General features: G+C 34.3%; 2 protein-coding genes across 4 annotated transcripts in view; both read right to left on the bottom strand.

Moving 5' to 3' along the window:
- Positions 1–6,646: 6,646 nt before the first annotated feature.
- On the bottom strand, positions 6,647–16,141 carry LOC109109025 (secretory carrier-associated membrane protein 5-like). Its single transcript, XM_042774769.1, has 7 exons — positions 15,764–16,141; positions 12,590–12,638; positions 12,364–12,483; positions 10,796–10,952; positions 8,779–8,880; positions 8,519–8,636; positions 6,647–7,035 (listed from the first exon to the last, which is right to left on the bottom strand). The coding sequence occupies exons 2-7, from the start codon at positions 12,594–12,596 to the stop codon at positions 6,871–6,873; spliced, it is 669 nt and encodes a 222-aa protein (XP_042630703.1). The 5' UTR covers positions 12,597–12,638; positions 15,764–16,141; the 3' UTR covers positions 6,647–6,870.
- Positions 16,142–19,611: 3,470 nt separating this feature from the next.
- Positions 19,612–23,163, bottom strand: part of LOC122134052 (MOB kinase activator 2-like) — a 42,671-nt gene continuing 39,119 nt past the window's right edge. For all 3 annotated transcript variants that reach the window (XM_019122135.2, XM_019122133.2, XM_019122130.2), the window contains exons 3-5: positions 22,110–22,203; positions 21,642–21,766; positions 19,612–20,874 (exon numbers count right to left, since the gene is read on the bottom strand). In XM_019122135.2, the coding sequence (XP_018977680.1) occupies positions 20,603–20,874; positions 21,642–21,766; positions 22,110–22,203 (491 nt within the window). In that variant the 3' untranslated portion in view covers positions 19,612–20,602. The remainder of the gene's footprint in view (positions 20,875–21,641; positions 21,767–22,109; positions 22,204–23,163) is intronic.

Below are 23,163 nucleotides of genomic sequence, written 5' to 3'. Positions count from 1 at the left end.
AACGTCGAAGAATAACATTCTCATAATCCTTCCATGTTCCTTTAGTGTCTGTACAACCAAGTATACACATTTTTTAAAACATGTTTTTTATGCAGTGTTAGAAAAACTTTCTTAGAACATATTTTTGTTAGCTGGGAAAGCTTTTCAATCCGATTATTTGGGTGGACGTAAAACCGTAGCTAGAGAAATCCAATGGTTTATAAACAAATCCAACGGAGCGTTTGATCTGCTGTTCAATATTCATCGAGCATGACTTATGATGATTAAGTAAATAGAAAATTAAAGAGCAGGCAGTCAACATGAGATGTTTGTGTAGTGAGCAAACACGAGTTTGCTTGTTCTGTTCTCACACCACGCGGTGGTCTGGATGTCGCTGTGATTTATCTCCAGACTAGAGCCGTTCTCCGCCATTAAATCAAATGATTAACAACTCGGACTCAGTGGGAGATTATCTCGAACCGTTCAGATGTGAAGAGGGAGACCGAGCGCCGTGGTAAATAATTCAACTATCACTTACAGTGAAAAACAAAAGCATGAAGATATTTCACCTCAGCCTCGGCGAGCGGCTTGTTTGCTTTAATAATGACGGCCGGTTGCAAACGTGCAAATGGTCCGTTCCTGAGACAACAAGGCAGGCCATACGGAGAGAGCAATGAATAAATTCTCATTACAGAGGTGATGCTAACAGAGGGCAAAATTGTCCCAGGGATACGCTCGTCTATAGACTCTCAGACGATTGGAACAAATGACTGGGAACGGCTCCAGAGTTGATTATTTTACAGGTTCTTCATCAGTAGCTTCTAAGTCCTGATGAGGCTTTAAATCCACGAGGGTTTAAAACATTGATAACTTTGGGACACGGTGGCTCAAGAGAGCCGATTCAGATCTCACAGGACCTTTACCAAGGCATGAATGTTCAGTTCAGACCATGCAACGGAGTCATTGAACTAAACTGAACTGAATTGAGCTGAATAATGACACTAATGTCCTCTAGAGCTGCTTCACAGCTGGAATTGAACTTGTTTCACCACTGATCTAAGGAGCATAATCAGTCGTATTTTCTGTTTTATAACAAATAAATGAAACACAAAGATCTATGCATCGATCTATCTCAAATACAGCACTGGGATCTCTGGGACCCAGACATAAAATAAAGATAATATCATGTTACTCGAGAGAACTACGATGCTTAATAGCACATCATGTTGTGAAATAGCTTATATCAGTAGCTTACAGGCGTGATAATAATTCATAACCAATGAGTCCCATCATTAAATAAAAACGAAGAAGAAGAAGTCTAGAATTCAGCCAGAGGTGTTAAAAGTTTAAATAAAGTTTGGATTGCATTATCTGTTTGTTTGCAGGGACGTGATGAATGCTGTTCACAAGTAGACAACAACAGACAAACAACAGCTGATGTAACGCAAGATTACGAATGACAAACTGATTTCTTTTGTCCTCAAAACATGGATCTACCAGATCGCTTTATTCAATGACTTTCAACAACACACACCATCTCTCTCTCTCTCTCTCTCTCTCTCTCTCTCTCTCTCTCTCTCTCTCTCTCTCTAATATATATATATATATATATGTGTGTGTGTGTGTGTGTGTGTGTGTGTTTATGTATAAAATACAGTGTTATATTATACAATTAATTACTAGCTACTAATTACGTATTCAACAGTATTACATTACATTTTTACTTATTACAAATTATTTTCTAAATCCTATATCAACCTTCGCAAGGATAGATGCTAATCTGCTCTTTTAATTCTTTTAATTCTTTTTAATTCTTTCAATTAAATAAAATAAAAGTGCATTCATTATTCTTTAACTGACCACAGTATTTAAAGGGAGAAGGTTACATTTAAGTTAAAATGTACATTTTTGCCCGGTTTCACAGTCAAGGCTTAAGGTTAGTCCCAGACTAAAATGCATGTTTAAACTGTCATAACTGAAAATAACTTGCACTGACGTATCTAAAAAATGTCAGTGGCATTGTTTTGTCTCAAGAGTAATGTACACCAGTAATGTATTTCTCTAAGGATTTTATTTTTATTTTATTTATTTATTTTTATAAAAGCTACTTAAATATCCTTATTTAACTAAACCCAAGTCCTGACTTAAGATATGCCCTGTATGTGAAACCTGGCCTTAGATTTTGGTGTTAAATTCATGACTCTTTTATACAGAATTGTTTTATAGTCTGTACAGTATTTATGCAATTACAAGTAACTGTGATTAAATTACAGAACAATATTGAGTAATAGTTTCCTACACTATTGTGCAAAAGACTTAGGCCATTAGTATTTTCACCACCAACAAAAGTCAGTCTTTTGCTGTTTACATTTCCAAACAATTCTTGTGCCATCAATTGTAATAATCCAGTGACAGCAGCCAGTGCCGCACACAGAGATCTGATCTCATCAGTCCGTCTGGAATGACATGAAGAAACAGAAAAAAACTGAGACAGACTAAATCCAGAAGAACTCTGTCAACGTCTCCAAGACACTTGAAGAAACCTTCCTGCAAAATAAAAAGGATGCTTTCAAAAATAATGTCATAAACACATTTTATTTATCAGTTAACTTCTATTAATTAAATCAAATCAACATTTGGTGTGACCACCCTTTTTGTTTAAAACAGCTTTTGTCCTTTATACACCTGTGCATAGTTTTTCAGGTAAGTTTGCAGGAAGGTTTCTCGGAGACGTCGCCACAGTTCTTCTGGATTTAGTCTGTCTCAGTTTATTCTGTTTCTTCATGTAATTGCAGATGGACTGATGATGGTGAGATCAGCACTGGCTGTTGTCAGACTCCTTGTGCATACAAACATCTACACACACACACACACACACACACACACACACACACACACAGAGAGAGAGAGAGAGAGAGCTTGGTTTGGTGCAATGATGTTTTAAGAGTGAATTAAGTGTTCATATACTTTTTTGGGCATCTGTATATATTCATGAGCAAATAAAGCAGTTCATGACCCAGAATTTGCAATGTGAAATTTCTTAAATCGACTATTATATCGTGAAACAAGTAAGAAACTCCTCAGATATTTAAAGCAGAACTGTGATTGTGATGCTCAAGAGCGTGTTGATCATAAAGTGAAGGAGAATTCAATAAAAGAGACAGAGGACATTAGCCATCATAACACAGACATTCCTACACCGTGTGTGTGTGTGTGTGTGTGTTTGTAAAACTCAAGGATGAAGCTCTCGCACACTTCAGTTGGAGGACACAAAGCCGCTCTGTTCGCTGGAGAACTGACTCCCTCTGTGTTCCCCTTCAAATACACTTTATTCCTCTTCTCCCTCCTTTATCCGACCTCTCTGCACCACATCATGATCTAAAACCAATATATTTACCGTGCTTGAATTCCCCGTCATGTTCCCCTTGATGGTGTTCATCACAATAAGGTCAAAACCATGGGCCGGTCCAGAATGAAATCCTCTTCTTTTGAGTAGTGGCTGTTGATTTTGGGGTGATAATGCAGCATTCTGGAAGAGCCGGCTGTTGTCTCACACTTGCCATGGAGATCCGAATACCAAAACAGACAGATGAAGTCATGTCCCAGCCACCATTACTTTATCATGCCTTCAGGCCCAGGCCAAGAACACTTTGAGAATCAGCCCAGGAACTACTCTTACGAAAAACAAGTGTGCTAAACCATATTGAATGTGCACTTGTAGTATACTTCAAATCTTAAGTATACAGTATATATATATACAAAAAAACAAATATATATATATATATAGATATATATATATATATATATATATATACCACAAAAAAACACAACGATTTCATAACAACAAAAAAACTTGCAGATAATATAATACTGATGAAATAAAAGGCTACTTAAGTGACTTAAAGAGAGACACTTTAATGACGGTTTCGTAACACACTTAAGCACATTCTACTCTTAGTAATAATGTCAAATTTGAAAGTTTTATTTTAAAGTACATTTTAAATCATTATGATTTAATGATATTTTGTCGTGCTTTAAAGAAGTACACTTATTTTGATGTGTTGACTAATATACTAAAGCACATGTAAAGTTTGATTATAATTTTATTGTGTTATTTAATATTACACAATTAATAATTATACTATAATATGATGTGTGGAACTATATTGATGTAATTAGTTTCAGAACGATCCCCCAAAAGCTGAATTTACCCTCTAATGAGTTGATGATGCAAATTCTAAACTAACAGCCATTTCAACTTAAAGATGAAGATTTATTAATGTTGTCCTCTAGAGTGAGCCAGGATCTTACTAGAGGCCAGCGATCTTTAAATCCAAGTCTATTTTCTATTAGATGCCAGCTCTTTGAATGCACAGAAATGCATAGATTTAGTTCATTTGTATAAGTATGGTGTACTGACTGTATAGGTTTACATATTATACAGTTTCTATAAGACATTTATTATTGTGGCATGAATAATAAAACAAACACTTAAATTGCAAGCATTATTATGCACAATTATATAAATAAATGATAAAGAAAAATTAAAGAGAATGCTTCAGATAAAATTTTGAGCTGCAAATATCTTCACGTTCAGTAGAAACTGACATCCTATGACATGCAATTTCTCTAAATATAAAATGCTGAATAGAAGTCCACACAAATTGGTGTGTCTTACAATATAATTTTAATGCATTATCTTAATTATGAACACAGTGGTTTGTAGTGCAAACAGTTAAATGGTTTACTGCACTTCATCTGCGTTCTACATGAATTTCCACCATTATTTATGTTCGCTTAAAGAAGAAATACCGTCTACTGAGTTGCAGTAAACAGATAAAATAATAAATAATGTACCTTTACAAGACAATCCGGGTCTGAGATGATATAATAGTCAGTATTCACTGATACAAGGAACATATTTTTCACTGTGATGGTGCTGACTTTATTGGTTATACTTTATAAAACAATTGGCTTAAGCTGGGAAATATGCTCATCTTCATAATGCGATCTCTGAGTTTTATTACGTCGCCTCTGTGTTAATGCAAAGCGAGTGTGTTCCCGCTAAAGCAGAGGACGTCGGTGGTGTTTGTGGCAGTGCTGTTGTCTTCTGGGATGCTTCAGACTCTAATGTGAATGATTCCGTCATTGCTCTGCACAGAGAGATACAAATGATGAGAAAGAAAGAGAGCATGAGACGAATCCATGCAATCTAATCTGGGGGCAGACACATGCTCGACGGATGTCCAAAATTGCAACTGAGAATCAAGTTCTTAGCCTGACAAAGTAGTGCTGTTGTTCAAGTCTGTTGGGTGGTGTGTGTCGGGATAACACCATTCAAACAAAGAGACTGACCATCAATCAAATAAACATATTATACAACAACAACACTCCCCCCTGGACAAAAAAAACACTACATTATAAGTGAACCCAAAAAAGAACAAACAGGTTTAGATGATGCATTCGATGATTTTAGATGTTGGTGCTTTATTTAAATTCAAGTCATGTATCAGTAACACAGGAAAACTAATGTCTAAATGTCAAAGGTACGTTGTATTAAATTCCCTTTTCACATTCAGGTATACGAAAGAAAAAGAAAATAGCAAACAGGACGGCTTCTTCAGTGGCTCTGCGTTCTTACAAACCACATTTAAGTGACCAGAAAAAACAAAGAAGCCCCTCATACTACTGTAAATATTTTCTACACGTACACATATCTCAAATAAAACTCATGTCTAAGTGTCCGGTTACGCAACAACGATGTGCTAAAAACAGAAACATTTTTCCTTTGCATTTTTCAAATATTTTGCGCACAGACACCAACAAACGATCCCCGTTCACACAGATCGGTGAAAATGCTTTATTATGGTTGTCAAGTCCATGCACATACCTACAGACTGAACATGTGATGCTCAGGATGATACCGTTTACATAGTTTACACAGAGACAATAAAAGTATCATTTTCATAAACAAACTTTTTTTTTTTTCAGTTTTTAGTTGAAAACTCCTAATTAGAGCAATCTTCTAGTGGTTCATGAATACTAAACTATTTTACTTCACAGAGATTGCTCTCACTTGAGCAGATTCTAAAAGATCAAATCATTTAAAACAATAACTAGAAAAATACATATTCACAACAAAAATGTATATATATATATATTTGTTGTTTGTAATTAAAGGATAAAAATGTTTTAAAATCATTTCATAAACTGATTCTAGCTTTTTCATTTCAATTCACTTCAGGAATTTCCATGATGTATTAAATGTTTTATTAATATTTTATAGTATTAATTCCTACAAATCACATAAAAATAATAATAATAATAAACAAACAAACAAACAAATAAATAAATAAATAAATAAATCCCTGATATTTCCAGCTTTTCCAAGATCATACTTATTTGAATGTACTTAAACTGAACATCCTGAGAACTCTCAAAGTTATGAACACACATTCTTCCAGTAATATTAATACAATGTTCATTCAGTGTTATCTGGGCTTTAATAATGTTCTCAAAACATTAGCACTGATATGTTATTTATGCATTATTCAGTGGAATGTTTTATATCCAAAACATCATAAAAATATAACTAACGACAAAAAAAAATAAAATAAACTTTTCAAAACGAATGTTTGAATGTTGAGAGAATAATGCACAAAAATGTTTGAATGTTGAGAGAATAATGTTTTCATAACTCAGTGGGAACGTCAGCAGAAAGTTCTCAGAACATATGTTCCTAAGCGGGGAGCAAATAAGCTAAAACAGATACAAAAGCATGCATAAAAACACAGATTTCAAGTAAAAACCCAAAGATCCCAAGCATCAGTCGGGTCGTTCCGCATCACTTGGCGGTCAGCGGGTGTTGATGACCGATGCTTTGGCTGTGTTTCACACGGTGTTGTCGTAGTTGGGCGTGGAGTACTGTGGCGTCTGCGGCTCCTGCATCGCTCCCAGAGACGCCTGCTGCACCGGAGGGTTCTTCCAGGAGCCAGAAACCCACTCCTCCTGCGCTTTACTCATGCTGCCGCCACTGCCACGGTAGAAGTTATGAACCTGCAATGTTCAAATTGAAAAGAAATACACTTAAGCATACTTTGAAATAGACTACTCATATATACTCAAGTTCAAACTGAATGTTTTTAGACATATACAATACAATGAAATGTATTTTAAATGTAATTAATATTAAATGCAGTTAATTGAAGTTAAGAGAGTTTGTTTACCCACTTAAGCATAATTACTTCTATTGTCTTCGAAATATGTGACCCTGGATTGTAAACCCAGTCTTAAGTCTCTGGGGTATATTTGTAGCAATAGCCAAAAAAACATTGTATTTGTAAAAATTATCCATTTTTCTTTTATGCCAAAAATCATTAGGATATTAAGTAAAGATCGTGTTCCATGAAGATATTTAGTAAATTTCCTACCGTAAATATATCAAAATGTAATTTTTGATTAGTAATATGCATTGCTAAAGAACTTCATCTGAACAACTTTTAAGATGATTTTCACAATATTTAGATTTTTTTGCACCCTCAGATTCCAGATTTTCAAATATTGTCCTCCTAACAAACCACACATCAATGGAGAGATTATTTATTCAGCTTTCAGATGATGTATAAATCTCAATTTTGAAAAGTTGACACTTAAGACTGGTTTTGTGGTCCAGGGTCACATATGGTTATCGTTACTGCTGAATGTACTGACAAGCATTTACGGTAAGCTAAAAATATACTTTAATGTCATTGCTATTGAAACTTCTATTTCATGTATATGGAATAATATTCAAATTGAAAACGCAGTTCCTTTTGAATATGGTCTGGAATATCATTCCATACATGTATATATATATATATATATATATATATATATATATATATATATATATATATATATTATATATATATATATATATTTTTTTTTTTTTATTTTTTTTTTTTTAGACATTTGCAATGATGAAGTTAAAGTTTAGTAGATTTTAAATATATTAACTTTATACAGCAGTTCATTCTGGTCCTCGAATCTGATTGGCTGAGAGCCTTTTCCAGCGGTGTGATATTCTAGTGATAACTCCAAAATAAGTGTACATCTTTAAAGCACAACACAAGTTTATTAAAACACAATTTAATATAAACTTTAAAACATTAATTAACAATTAAATTTAATTGTTTTTATTTTTTTTTGTTTATTTAATGGTGGTGTGAAACAGTTATATATGTGTCTCCCTTTTTCAATAATATTAGTTTCAAGATATACATATATAGATCACAAGATTATTATAGTTAACTAAAACTAAAACCAAAAAATGTGGTTACTTGATGCACTAAGATAACTAAAACTGATATAAAAATCAACTAATTAATAAATAAACGAATTAACTAAAATTTTTATTAAAAAAGTCTATAAAAATCAAATAAATAACAAAAGATTTACAACAAAAAAGACACCAGACAACAAACCGTCTCCTAGTCTTCAGCTAAACGAGCTGTAACTACAGGCAGGCAATGAGGCAAAGCCAGATCAGAGAGGGCCATACCTTTGTGAGCACGAGGAATGAGATGACAGCGACTGCGGTGAACATGAGGGTGGGGATCAACATGATGATGGAGGCAAAGACACTCGTGCCGAAGAAGGAGATGGTGCCCAACCAGCCGCTGAAACACAGAGATCAGACCAGAAGATACGGAGAATAATGAATTATTCTAGTGTCAGCAAGCAGATATGTATGTTAGCATCCTGATATTTCAGTATTATTATTATTATTTTTTTTTTCTCAGCATAATAGCACAGTCTTACCAAACACCCCACCCTGGTATACCAACGGCCTGAATTATAGCAATGAAAAGTTGTGCCATGAACACAAAGAAGAACGCCATGAAGTAGAATGAGCTGTCAGTCCTGAAAGAGAGAGAGAGAGAGAGAGAGAGAGAGAGAGAGAAAGAAAGAAAGAAAGAAAGAAAGGAGGGAGGGAGGCATGAAGGATAATAATAATAATAATAAGAATAGGAATAATAATAATAATACCTTATATACCTTTACCTTATGATGATGAATAATAAATCCTAATACATTTCATAAAATATAAATGTATTAATACAATACAAAATTATAATAAATTATGATAAATACAAAATTATTTTAAATTAGATTTAACATCTAAAATCTCTAACTAGCAGACTGATGCTCACGTGAAGGCATTGTAAATGGGTCAGAATTATTATCTATTAATTATAAATGTATTAATATTTGTTATTGTTAATAATAACAATAATTAGCATCGTCACCATCATAGTATGGTAAATGCATAATGAATCAATTCTTCCTAATAACAATAATATAATATATATATATATATCATATATATATATATATATATATATATATATATATATATATATATATATATATATATATATATATACAGGTACAGACCAAAAGTTTTGGAAACATTGCTATTTTTAATGTTTTTGAAAGAAAGTCTCTTTCTGCTCATCAAGCCTGCATTTATTTGATCAAAAATACAGAAAAAACACAGTAATATTGTGAAATATTATTACAAACTTAAAATAATAGTTTTCTATTTGAATATACTTTAAAAAAAAATAATTATTCCTGTGATGCAAAGCTGAATTTTCAGCCTCATTACTCCAGCCTTCAGTGTCACATGTAACATCCAGTCTATCACATGATCATTTAGAAATCATTCTAATATTCTGATTTATTATGAGTGTTGGAAACAGTTCTGCTGTCTAATATATTTGATGAATAAAAGGTTAAAAAGAACTGCATTTATAAAAAAAAAAAAAAAAAATCTAATAATATATATTCTAATAATATATTTTCTTTACTATCACTTTTTAATCAATTTAAAATAACATCCTTGCTGAATAAAAGTATTGATTTTATTAAAAAAAAAAAAGAAAAAAAAAATTACTGACCCCAAATTTACTGACCAGTAGTGTATATTGTTATTACTAAATATTTATATTTTAAAAAAATAACCACCATATTATATATTTTTTTTTACTTTTTATTCATCAAAGTATCCTAAAAAAGTATCACATGTTCTGAAAAAATATTAAGCAGCAGAACTGTTTCCAACTTTGATAATGAATCATCATATTAGAATGATTTTCTAAAGGATCATGTGATAATGATCCTAAAAATTCAGCTTTGCATCACAGAAATAAATCATAATTTAAAGTATAATAAATTTAAAAACAATTATTTTAAGTTGTAATAATATATCACAATATTACATTTTTTTCTGTATTTTTGATCAAATAAATGCAGGCTTGATGAGCAGAAGAGACTTTCTTTCAAAAACATTAAAAATAGTAATGTTTCCAAACTTTTGACCTGTACTGTATATATATATATATATATATTATATATATAATATATATATAATTTAACCACTAAATAAAATCTGTAAAAAATTATTTGATAAACAAGTGGACTGGTGCTCACTTAAAGGCATCGTAAATGGGTCTGAACCACTTTATTATTATTATTAATGGACTTATCAGACCTTTACCATATAATAATAATAATAATAATAATAAATACTATTGTTGTTGTTTTTCTATTAACAAATATTAATATATTTCTTATAATATGAATGATCAAAAATAATAAATAAATAATGATAAATATAAATATCTATAATATATATATATATATATATATATATATATATATATATATATATATATATATATATATATATATGTATATATATATATATATAAACAATCAGTATATAAAATCTGTAAAATATAATCTGATAATAAACTAGTAGTGTGGAGCTCACTTGAAGGCGTTGTAAATGGGTCTGAACCAGCACACGTAAGAGCAGGGGGTGAAGAGAATAACCCAGAGGATGGACATCCCGAAGTTAGTCACTCCTCCTCCTCCAAACATCCACGCCATACAGCCCAAGAAATTCACCAGCAGCGTCACTCCGTACACTGCAAACAGAACAGAATATCACAACAGGGCTGCGTTTCCCAAAAGCCTACGGTCACAGCTACAAACACAGTAAAAAACAGAGCAAAAAGATTAACCACACAAACCAAAACTACTAAACTGAACTAACGACATACATCAACACAGAGCTGCATACAGTTTAGCCAAGAAATAAGACTGACAGACGAGAGATTACACACACAACTGTGAGATGCAGTCTACTCCATGAAATCACACACACACACACAAAAATAAATAATAATAAAAATAAATAATATATAGGTTCCATAATAATAATAATAATAATAATAATAATAATAATAATAATAATAATAATAATAATAATAATAATAATAATAATAATAATAATTGTTAATAAGAAGACTTTGTACAAAAGCATGCCATTTCACTCAAAAGCAATATATATATATAGGTTCCATGCATGAAAAATATTTTAAATAATTCTAAGAATGTAATACATAAATAAATAATATTGATAATTATTGTTAATAAGAATAATTTGTACAAAAGCATGCCATTTCACCCCAAAGCAACACACAGAGGATACCTTTGGCAGGATCAGCTACAGATAGGATCTACAGCAAGAGACGACAGTCGTTAATGTATAAACAGTCTGATACGCTGTCATTCACATTAGACCAGTGTTTCTCAGCTCTATTTAATACTGGATCAATTTTTAAACCCCTCAGAAAAAAAAAAAAAAAGAAAAAAAAATAAGCTTTCTGATGTCATTAATGAAGTGAACAAATTAAAAAAAACACCACTAAAGTTAGTAGGCTTACCCAGCTTTCAGTCATATCAGTTATGTGCAAGATATACTGTATGCCAAATAAACATGTAAAACATACAGATACTTAATAATTACAATTATTTGCTATTACCTGTTCGTCATGATGAAGTTGCAGTTTAGCACAATTAAACATTTACTTTTTAAGTAAGTGTACTTAAGTGTATTTAGAGCCTTTTATTATTACATTAATATTCTATTACCTGCAAGCAGTTTTTCAAAAAATTATAGTTTTAAGATTTTAAATACACTACAAGTGCACATCCAATACAATTAAGCACACTTCATCTCAATAATAAGCAAGATAATATTATTTAGTAATATTTCAAGATGTGTACGACATCTTGATCATTTGATTGGCTTTTCAGGCAAAAGTACTTGAAAAATTAAATATATGTAAAAATATACAAACCTTAATGACATATCCTGAATATGTATTTATTTATTTAACAATGATTCCACAGACTCCATGCAATTACCAAATAATGCAAGTTTATACCACTAGGTGTCTGAGACAGAACATGAGTAGATATGTTCCCCACAGAATCTCTGTGCATTAGACTCAGTGTTATTTACAGGTTAGTTGCGTGTGTTTTCAGACTCACAGATCCACAGGTGATAGAGTCTCTTGCACATGGTCCGGTGCTGGTCAGGAATCTCCTCAAAGTCCTGGTGGAAGCACGGATTCAGAGGAATAAAGCCCGGCAGAGGAGGAAAGTTTTTTTCTACAGGACAAACACACAGAGAAATGCATCAATGTAAAGTACTGTTTGTTATTGCTGTGCTAGTAATGTCATGAATTAAATATATGGAGTGATTTAGGGCCCTTACCAGCCATTGGGAAAATAATGACTGCTACCTGTTCTTAAAAGTTGTGAACCTATAAGTGAAGAACATGTATATGATGAACCCAGTGAACATTCAGAACGTTTCTAGAGCACTGAACAACAGTAGGGCATGAAGGGGTATGTTGTCACAGAGTTTGGAATAAATCAAAATTTTGACAAGAAATACAGCAAAAACAGGAAAAATTTAGAAATATTATTAATATTTAAAAAAGCTGTTTTCTATGTGAAAATTATATATATATATATATATATTATTACAATTTAAAACAGCTGTTTTCTGTGTAAATATCTGTTAAAGTGTAATTTATTTCTGTGATGCGCAGCTGTATTTTCAGCATCATTACTCCAGTCTTCAATGTCTCATGATCTCCAGAAATCATTCTGATTTACTGCTCAAGAAACATTTCTGATTATTATCAATGTTGAACACAGTTGTGCCGCCTGACATTTTCTGTGGAAAGCATGATACTCAAACACAAAGTGGACAAAATAATGTTACACAATATTTCACATATATGCTGTTCTTTTGAACTTTCTATTCATCAAAGAATCTGGGGGGGGGGGGGGGGGGGGGGGGGGTTATGATAATAAGAACCATTATTAATAATTGTGCGCCAATAATAATTGCTAATAATTGGGCACAAAGTCAACATACAATAAAAACAGCAAATAATTGGGCACAAAGTCAACATATTATTAAATCAGCAGCAAATCAGTATAGAGGTGCTGGTCATATAAATAGAATATCATCAAAAAGTTGATTTATTTCACTAATTTCATTCAAAAAGTGAAACTTGTATATTATATTCATTCATTACACACAGACTGATATATTTCAAATGTTTATTTCTTTTAATTTTGATGATTATAACTGACAACTAAGGAAAATCCCAAATTCAATATCTCAGAAAATTTGAATATTGTGAAAAGATTCAATATTGAAGACACCTGGTGCCACACTATAATCAGTTAATTAACTCAAAACACCTGCAAAGCCTTTAAATGGTCTCTCAGTCTAGTTCTGTAGGGCTACACAATCACTGGGAAGACTGCTGACTTAACAGTTGTCCAAAAAGACGACCATTGTCACCTTGCACAAGGAGGGGCAAGACACAAAAGATCATTGCAAAAGAGGCTGGCTGTTCACAGAGCTCTGTGTCCAAGCACATTCATAGAGAGACGAAGGGAAGGAAAAGATGTGGTAGAAAAAACTGTACAAGCAACAGGGATAACCGCACCCTGGAGAGGATTGTGAAACAAAACCCATTCAAAAATGTGGGGGAGATTCACAAAGAGTGGACTGCAGCTGGAGTCAGTGCTTCAAGAACCACTACGCACAGATGTATGTAAGACATGGGTTTCAGCTGTCGCATTCCTTGTGTCAAGCCACTCTTGAACAACAGACAGCGTCAGAAGCATCTCGCCTGGGCTAAAGACAAAAAGGACTGGGCTGCTGCTGAGTAGTCCAAAGTTATGTTCTCTGATGAAAGTAAATTTTGCATTTCCTTTGGAAATCAGGGTCCAAGAGTCTGAAGGAAGAGAGGAGAGGCACACAATCCACGTTGCTTGAGGTCCAGTGTAAAGTTTCCACAGTCAGTGATGGTTTGGGGTGCCATGTCATCTGCTCGTGTTGGTCCACTGTGTTTTCTTATGTCCAAGGTCAACACAGCCGTATACCAGGAAGTTTTAGAGCACTTCATGCTTCCTGCTGCTGACCAACTTATTGGAGATGCAGATTTCATTTTCCAACAGGACTTGGCACCTGCACACAGTGCCAAAGCTTCCAGAACCTGGTTTAAGGACCATGTTATCCCTGTTCTTAATTAGCCAGCAAACTCGCCTGACCTTAACCCCGTAGAAAATCTATGGGGCATTGTGAAGAGGAAGATGTGATATGCCAGACCCAACAATGCAGAAGAGCTGAAGGCCACTATCAGAGCAACCTGGGCTCTCATAACACCTGAGCAGTGCCACAGACTGATCGACTCCATGCCACGCCGCTTTGCTGCAGTAATTCAGGCAGAAGGAGCCCCAACTAAGTATTGAGTGCTGTACATGCTCATACTTTTCATGTTCATACTTTTCAGTTGGCAAAGATTTCTAAAAATCCTTTCTTTGTATTGGTCTTAAGTTATATTCTAATTTTCTGAGATACTGAATTTGGGATTGTTCTTAGTTGTCAGTTATAATCATCAAAATTAAAAGAAATAACATTTGAAATATATCAGTCTGTGTGTAATGAATGAATATAATATACAAGTTTCACTTTTTGAATGGAATTAGTGAAATAAATCAACTTTTTGATGATATTCTAATTATATGACCAGCACCTGTATTAGAATGATTTCTGAAGGATCATGTGACACTGAAGACTGGAGTAATGATGCTGAAAATACAGCTGTGCATCTCAGAAATAAATTACAGATATTCACACAGAAAACAGCTGTTTGAAATAGTAATAATAGTACAATTTTTACTGTATTTTGGATCAAATAAATGCAGCCTCTGTTAGCAGAAGAGACTTCTTTCAAAGACACTTAAAGATCTTAATGACTCCCAGCTTGACACTGATAACGTCATGTATATTAACATTAATTACTGCAATACTACTACACAAAAAAAGTACTTTAGGTACATATTAGCATACATACGTGTGCCTCTGAATATTGTTTTGGACAAACAGGAGTCAGAGGTCAAAAAGATCTCTGAAATCATCATATATTCAAAGTTCAGCTGAAGAACTGCATTTAGTTTCAATCAGAGAGACTGAACTGTCTTGAAGTGAACAGTGTTTAATTTCTCTATGTCTGCAGGCTGGGAGTGAATTGAGAGCTGCTGGATTAAGAGGCAGGATCACAGGTGTGTGTGTGTGTGTGTGTGTGTGTGTGTGAGAGAGAGAGAGAGAGAGAGAGAGAGAGAGAGAGAGAGAGAGAGAGTGTTTAAACTGACTCGTATATTTGACACTTTAACCTTCATTTCAACGCGGATCGCAACATTTAGTGTCCTCAGACTATTTGTCACATCCCTGATGCTGCATTTGTTAGTTTCTCGGCCTTTCACTGCAGACACTGAGCAAATGAAACTCATCCATCAGAGCAGCTCAAGCTAAGCTCGAGCATTAACAGACACTCAATGGAGAGGGAAATAATCGCCTTACCTTCTGCACACCGGGCCTCTACAGTAGCATGGCTTTCTAGTGCACACTTAAACACTCATTCACTCCTGAGCAAACACCAGCACAAACAACTAGAGTCATCAGAGACGCTCGGTTCTTCAGATTGTTTGTAATAAAGTGTGTTGTAATCTTCACTGAGTGCGAGTCAACATTCCCCCGCATATCCAGACACAGCAGTGACTACGCTTACGGATTTTAACCAATAGGAGTGCCGCATTACGTTCTGAACCCGCCCTCTTCCACCTCGTTGGCCAATCACCGCCCTGGATCGCGGTTGCTGTCCGCAGTGCTGAAGATGTTCGGTGGGCGTGTTAAAAACAGAAACCTGCGACCACCGACTGAACACATCATTTGAGTATTTTCATACATATAAACAAATGCATTCTCCAAAAGTGTTCTTCTCTACATAGTTTATTTTTATTATTATTATTATTTTTTTTTAAGTTAATCGTATTTTAATCACAAAAGATTTCAAATAACCCCAGAGAAGGAGTGCACATAATAAAAGCCCAACTAAAGACGAATATCTTGGTGAAAAAGAGATGCCTTCTGTTTCACATACTTTTAACAACCAAAATAAATGTTTCAAATATTCAATAAATTCTGAAAACTGTTATAAACTGTTGAGAATCTAGAGTGGAGTTCTTCCTCATTGTATAAAATAATAATAATAATAATAATAAAAGCAATTTCTGAGTGAATATTGTTTCTGCAATATTTTTAGTGCTCGTGCATTTGCATTATTTCACCACAAAGAGGCAGAGTTTCCATGTCAAGTCATATCTACTGTACAGTAGTTTTTTTTTTTTTTTTTGATTAAAAAAAATTAGCCTTGATGACCATAATATACTTCTTTAAAAAAAACATTACAAGTCTTACTGATTCCAAACTTATGACCGGTAATGTGTATATTCTATTTATGCAATTAATACTGTTCCTAACAATTTGTACATTATATTTTGTGCTTAAAAGAAAATGTAATCTTTTTAGTGAAAGTTCTGTAGAAAGTGTTTTCATCAGCAGATGTGATGTGATGTGTGTGACTGCTGCTCCTGCTTCATGGCCGAAGTACAGAGAGATCCAGATCAAGAACCTGAGCGTTCACTACGACAGAAGCCTGAAGGAACGATTCAGTGAGGCTTTACACGTTTCTCGAAGCTTTTAAACTGCATGTAGAAACACACACACATCAGTCAGTGCAGAGTTTAATCTTTCAGCATGCATGCACTTGTTTTCTCTGTTGCTCAGGTTTAAGAAGAATATCATTAATAACTGAGCAACAGTAAAAAAAAAACGATAATGAATAGGCAGCAAATCAGCATATTAAAATGATTTCTGAAGATCATATGACACTGAAGACTGGAGTAATGATTCTGAAAATACAGTTGTGCATCACAGAAATAAATTACACTTTAACAGAGTTTCACAGAGAAAACAGCTGTTTCAAATCGCAAAAAAATATTTTGATCAAATAAATGCAGGAGCAGAAGAGATTTTTTTTCTCAAAAACATTAACAATCCTAATTATTCCAGATGTTGGACTGGTCATGTAAATAACTCATAAATCCTTTCATTTAAGAAGCGATTCTCACAAATGCTCCGCTCCCGAGACACCGTGGTGACGGAGGGAGGAGAGATCTTCGTGAGGAAGAGCAGCATCCTCATCATGGCCACAGCGAGAACAAGACTGAGCTTATCCAGCGGCCTGTGTCTCTGGTGCATGTAGAGTTTGGTTAATCACCGTCTTTGTTCCTGTAGGAGAATATTCTAGTCATGACGGCGTTTGGAGGCCGAACAGTGGTTATGATAGCAGTGAGAAACTAGACCATACAAAACTATACAGCATTTACTAAACCTACATGCTTTCCTGAACTCATGCCAATCCTCAAAAACCTGAGCAGAGTCCACGTTAATGTGCTGGATCATGTGCAAGCTTAATTCTGCCATAATAAAAGTCTTTTAATTTTCACAATTTATATCTCACAAATTACTTTTTTTTTTTCTTTCTCGCAATTCTGAGGAAAAATGTCAGTAGTCAAAAGGCAATTGTGATATTTTTTTCTCATAATTCTGACCTTTCCCCCCCAAAATTCCGTTTATATCACATAATTCCGATTTTTTTTTTTCAAATTCTGAGTTTATATCTCATAATTCTGACCCCCCCCCCCCCCCAAAAAAAAATGCAGTTAATCTCATAATTCTTACATTTTCCCCAAATTTTAAATTCAAATCTCACAATTCTGACTTTTTCCTCTTGATTCTGATTTATATATCAAAATTCTGACCTTTTTTTTCTTAAAATGCAGGTTATATCTCATAATTCTTTTCCCATGAAATTAATTTAACTTTAAATTCTCATAATTGATTTTCCCCTCACAATTTGAAGAAAAAAAGTTAGAAATCAAAAGGTAATTGTTTTTTTTTTGTTTTTCAATTCTGACTTTTTTTTTTAAAAATCCCAATCTCACAATTCTGACCCCCCCCCCCCCAGAATTCAGTTTATATGTATCTAAAAATTCTGAAGTGAAGTTTCTCATAATTTTTACATTTTCCCTCTTAATTCTAAATTAATATCTCATAATTCTGAATTTTTCCTCAAATTCTGAGTTTTTATCTTATAATTCTTACCTTTTTTTCCTCATAATGCAGTTTATATCTTATAATTATGAGTTTATATCTCATAAATCTGACTTTTTCCTCTTAATTCTGAGTTTATATCTCAATTCGGACCTTTTTTTTTTTTTTTCTCAAAATTCAGTTTATATCTCAATTTTGACATTTTTCCTCAAAATTAATTTTAATTATCTCTCAATTGATTTTTTCCACTCACAATTTGGAGAAAAAAGTAAGAAAACAAAAGATAATTATTTTATTTTCTTGTTTTTCAATTGACTTTTTTTCACAAATCCCAATCTCACAATTCTGACATTTTCCCTTGAAATTATTTTTATATCTCGTAATCTTTTTTCCCGTCACAATTCAGAGTTTATATCACATACTCTAATTCGGACCTTTTCATCTCACAATTTGGGAAAAACAAAAGTTAGAAATAAAAAGGTAATTGTTTTCTCTTTTTTTTTTCAATTTTGACTTTTTTCACGAATCCCAATCTCAAAATTTTTCTTCCTCGAAATTCGGTTTATATGTCATAATTCTGACCTTTTCCTCTTAATTGAGTTTATATCTCACAATTCTGACTTTTTTAAATGCAGTTTAATCATATCTCATAATTATGTCATTTTTCCTCGAAATTAATTTTAATTATCTCATAATTGACTCCCCCCCCTTACAATTTAGTTCATATCTCATACTGTAATTCAGACTTTTTTCACAAATCCCAATCTCACAATTCTGACTTTTTTTCCCTAGAAATTCAGTTTATATCTCATAATTCTGACTTTGTTTTCCTCTAAATGAAGTTTATCTCATAAGTCTTACATTTTCCCCCAATACTGAGTTTATATAATCACAGTACTGACCTTTTTCCCTCATAATGCAGTTTATATCTCACAATTCTGACTTTTTCCCACAAAATTAATTTTAGATCTCATATATAGATAGATAGATAGATAGATAGATAGATAGATAGATAGATAGATGTTTTAACAAAAGCATACACTATCAGTTAAGAACTTTATAGCTTACAGCAGTTCTGTCATTAAAGATTTACAAATAATTGTTCAAAATCACAAATGGGATTCTTACTTCTGGAACCCGATTGGCTGACATGTATATTGTGGGCGGGGTTTGGAGAGCATGTGTGTAAAGGTTATCATATCTAAGATCACTTTCCACGTGAAACTGCAGCAAAAAAGACAGCGCACAATTTGTGACTTTTAAATATTTTATTAGGTTATAATTTGCAGAGCTTAAAATATTAAATCGCTTTTAACTTAAAGTATTATTAAAATACATAAAACAAAAGCCAGAACCGAGGAGCCCTGAAAAAACGTCAACTAAAACCGAAACGAAAAGAAACAGAAAACCAAGAAATAACTTAAATAATAAAAGGAAAAGGTCCGATCTTCTCGTCGCAACACAAACTCTCTGAACAGTGATGGAGGGAGAACTAAAGCATCCGTCGCTCTCTCAGTCGCTCGAAGATAATAATCTTTGCAATCAGTAATACATAGAGACTAAGTGTACATTCCTTTCCATTCACAAATCGTCTTTTCAGAACGAGGCTAGACATGATTACAAGCCGAGACGTTTCGGATTCAACAGCAGACAAACGCGAATGTCTTTGTCACTCGAGGTCCTGGCCGCCCCGTTCACCTCGGCTCTCCTCTACAGTGGTCAACATGCTAATATGCAACACAAGTCTGTCCCATACAAGTAGAGGGAGGATGGGATTGCTATATGATGAGTAAAGTGACACCGAGAGGCTTGTGGGTGAGCAGGTAGCATTGACAGCTCTCTCAGTTCCTGAGTGCAAAAGCCTTGAACACACACACACACACACACACACACCCCTTTTACCCTATAAAAATGGAAAAGAAACCTGTATACCGTACACGAGGACCAGGCCTACACCCTTATCAAACCAAGAGAGGGGAAAGTGCTGCTCAAACGGGGCCGAAGACGAGGGAAGACGCGAAAGAAAGCGGAAACGGGGAGGAGACCGAAGCACGGTCAGCACGGTCAGTTCTTGGTTAAAGGGTTAGACGGCCGCGTCTGAGGTCATTCGGCGGGAGGCCTGGCGGAGCGCTCCGAACTGGGTCCTAAAGAGAGCAGTGTTCTGGGAGGGTGAAGAAGGTCTGCGAGTCCCAGCAGTCCTTCTGAACCCCGGCTTGGCAGGTCAGAGACGGAGCGGCGCCGGACTCATCTCTCCGTCACGTGGTTCTGTGGCTGAGGGGGCAGCGGCGTGCACAGGGCCTCCGTCAGGTCGTCCATTATAGACGTCTCCTTGGGGTCCATCAGATTGAATTCCCTTATAAATACCACGAAATGCGTGTAGAGTGTGTTTAGGTGTCCGTGCAGGTCCATGGCCACCGTCTCCTTGTAGTGGGACCAGTAGATGTGGGCCAGAACGTGGAAGAGATACCTGCAGATTTTCTTCACCAGCGAGTCGAAGGTGTTGGGGAACTCTTTACCTGCAGAGAACCAGACAGACTCCATCAGTGCCCACACATCCAGACCAAAGAATGTGATAAACACATGATATCTGCACTACTGTACATGTCTCTTCTGCTCAGCGAGGCTGCATTTATCTGATCAGTCAAATCAACAGCTGTTTTCTATGTAAATATATTGTATAAAGTAATTTACTGCAGCATTTTCAGCATCATTACTCCAGTCTTCAGTGTCACATGATCTTCAGAAATCATTCTAATATGATGATTATTAGCAGATTATTATCAATGTTGAAAACAGTTGTGGAAATTGTGATACATTTTATTTTTCAGGATTCTTTGATGAATAGAAAGTTCAAAAGAACAACATTTTGTAAATGTTTCAGGACTATTTTTCATTGTTATGAGAAAGGGAACGAGCTTTAATGTTATTTAGCATCAAAACATTTACACAAATAAATAAATAAAATGCTGTTACTGTTATTCAACAGACCTGAGGTATAAAGAACTAATGGAAATCTGTATTTTTATTAACGATCTAAATACTGTAACAGATGTATCATTAATGTTTGTTATTATACAGAGAAATGATAAACTGTTGTAGCTTGCAAAATTGTCCACATCCGTTTGTGTGCGTGTTAGTTTTTTTTCTCCAATGATGAATAAAAAGTTAGTTTATTTGAAAGCAATGTTCTTTAAGATCACATACACACAGGAACATGCAATTAAATGTCAAGTCTATTTGCGTCAGTGTGCATGTTCATCACTAGGTGGCGCTACAGACTCACCGTATTTGGTGGGAAAGATGTCTTCATCCGTCACCAGCTTCTGAACTGAACTCATGACGAAATCCACATACTGCGGCGCTGTGCATTTCGTCTTCTTCCCTTTTTCATCATACCAGTAGTACGTCCTGCCAAACAGACAAATCGAGTTGATTTTCCTTCAATCACTCATCTGTTCCCAAAACAAATACACGACCTTCCTCCACTGCACAAGTAAACGGATCTCTCCACCAATCTGTTCATTAACCAGACTCCTGATAGTGGATCCTTTCATAAACATGAGCAGTTTATTTATGATGTTATCCAATAAATGCTTCAGTCAGCGTCTCGTTTAAACCCTGATCACAAACAAAACTTCAGCAGGACTCAACCACTGAACGTGCTCTCCTTCTGTCATCACAGACTGGCCCCGGGCCCCGGGCCCCGGGTCGTGACCCCTGAGAGTCTGCGGGGTGAATAACAGATACTCACGTGCTGCAGGCGGTCATGGCCGGACACGTGTCCCCCGTGCAGAACTCAGAGATCGTGCTGTACTGCAGGTTGATGAGATTGAAGAACGTCGTGGCTGAAAAAATCACACAAAATATTCAAAGATTAAGGAATGATTAAAAAAAAAAAAACTTCTATAATGCATATTAATATCATGATGCAATATGTTCCAAGTCATTATGTGAATCAGATGGCTTTGTGTAGCTTATTAAATTATGACTAGGTGATGATTTTTCTAATTATCTAAACAAAAATCTTTGCACTTGCATTTTTTTTTTAATAAATAGATGCAAATGTGCACTTTTTGAAAATAAAATTACATACTATACATGGTTACAAAAATATTATTATTATTATTATTATTATTATATATCAAACAAAATCTGAACTATTCATCAATACAACAAACTTATACTTCTATTCAGCAAGACGACAAAGTGACATTTATAATCTGACAAAAGATTTCTATTTCAAATAAATGCTGTTCTTCTGAACTTTCTGTTCATCTGTGAATTCTGAAAAATACAATGCATCACAGTTTCCACAAAAATATTGTGCAGCACAGCTGTTTTCAACATTGATAATAATCAGAAATGTTTGTTGAGCAGCAAATCATCATATTAGAATGATTTCTGAAGATCATGTGACACTGAAGACTGCAGTAATGATGCTGAAAATACAGCTGCACATCACAGAAATACATTACTTTACTTTAACAGATATTCACACAGAAAACAGCTGTTTTAGATTGCAATATTATTTCACAATTTTACAGCAGCTTTGGTAATACATTAGATATGTATTCTACATATATTCTATGTAGAGGAAATGTAGGAAACAATCTGCTCAGCAAGCACCGTATGAGAGGACTGTGAGCTGATCCAGAGACATGGCTTCAATTAACCATAAACGGCGGTGATTTGGTTTAATAAGCGCTTGTGGAATTTGAAAGTGCAGCAAAGTTTCCTAAACCGAGCCATATTTTATGTTTTTATACACGTTTTCTTTCCAGATAGAATGGAGGGAAATGCAAACA

The sequence above is a fragment of the Cyprinus carpio genome, chromosome A18, assembly GCF_018340385.1.
Source record: "Cyprinus carpio isolate SPL01 chromosome A18, ASM1834038v1, whole genome shotgun sequence".
Lineage (NCBI taxonomy): Eukaryota > Metazoa > Chordata > Actinopteri > Cypriniformes > Cyprinidae > Cyprinus > Cyprinus carpio.
The sequence above is the reverse complement of the archived record's forward strand: the minus strand, read 5'-3'. Positions and strand labels throughout refer to the sequence as shown.

Coding starts and splice junctions, on each gene's coding strand:
- LOC109109025 (XM_042774769.1), bottom strand. Junction 8,881..10,795: donor CCCATTTACAACGCCTTCAA/GTGAGCTCCACA, acceptor TCTCTCTTTCAG/GACTGACAGCTCATTCTACT. Junction 8,637..8,778: donor ATACCAGGGTGGGGTGTTTG/GTAAGACTGTGC, acceptor TCTGTGTTTCAG/CGGCTGGTTGGGCACCATCT.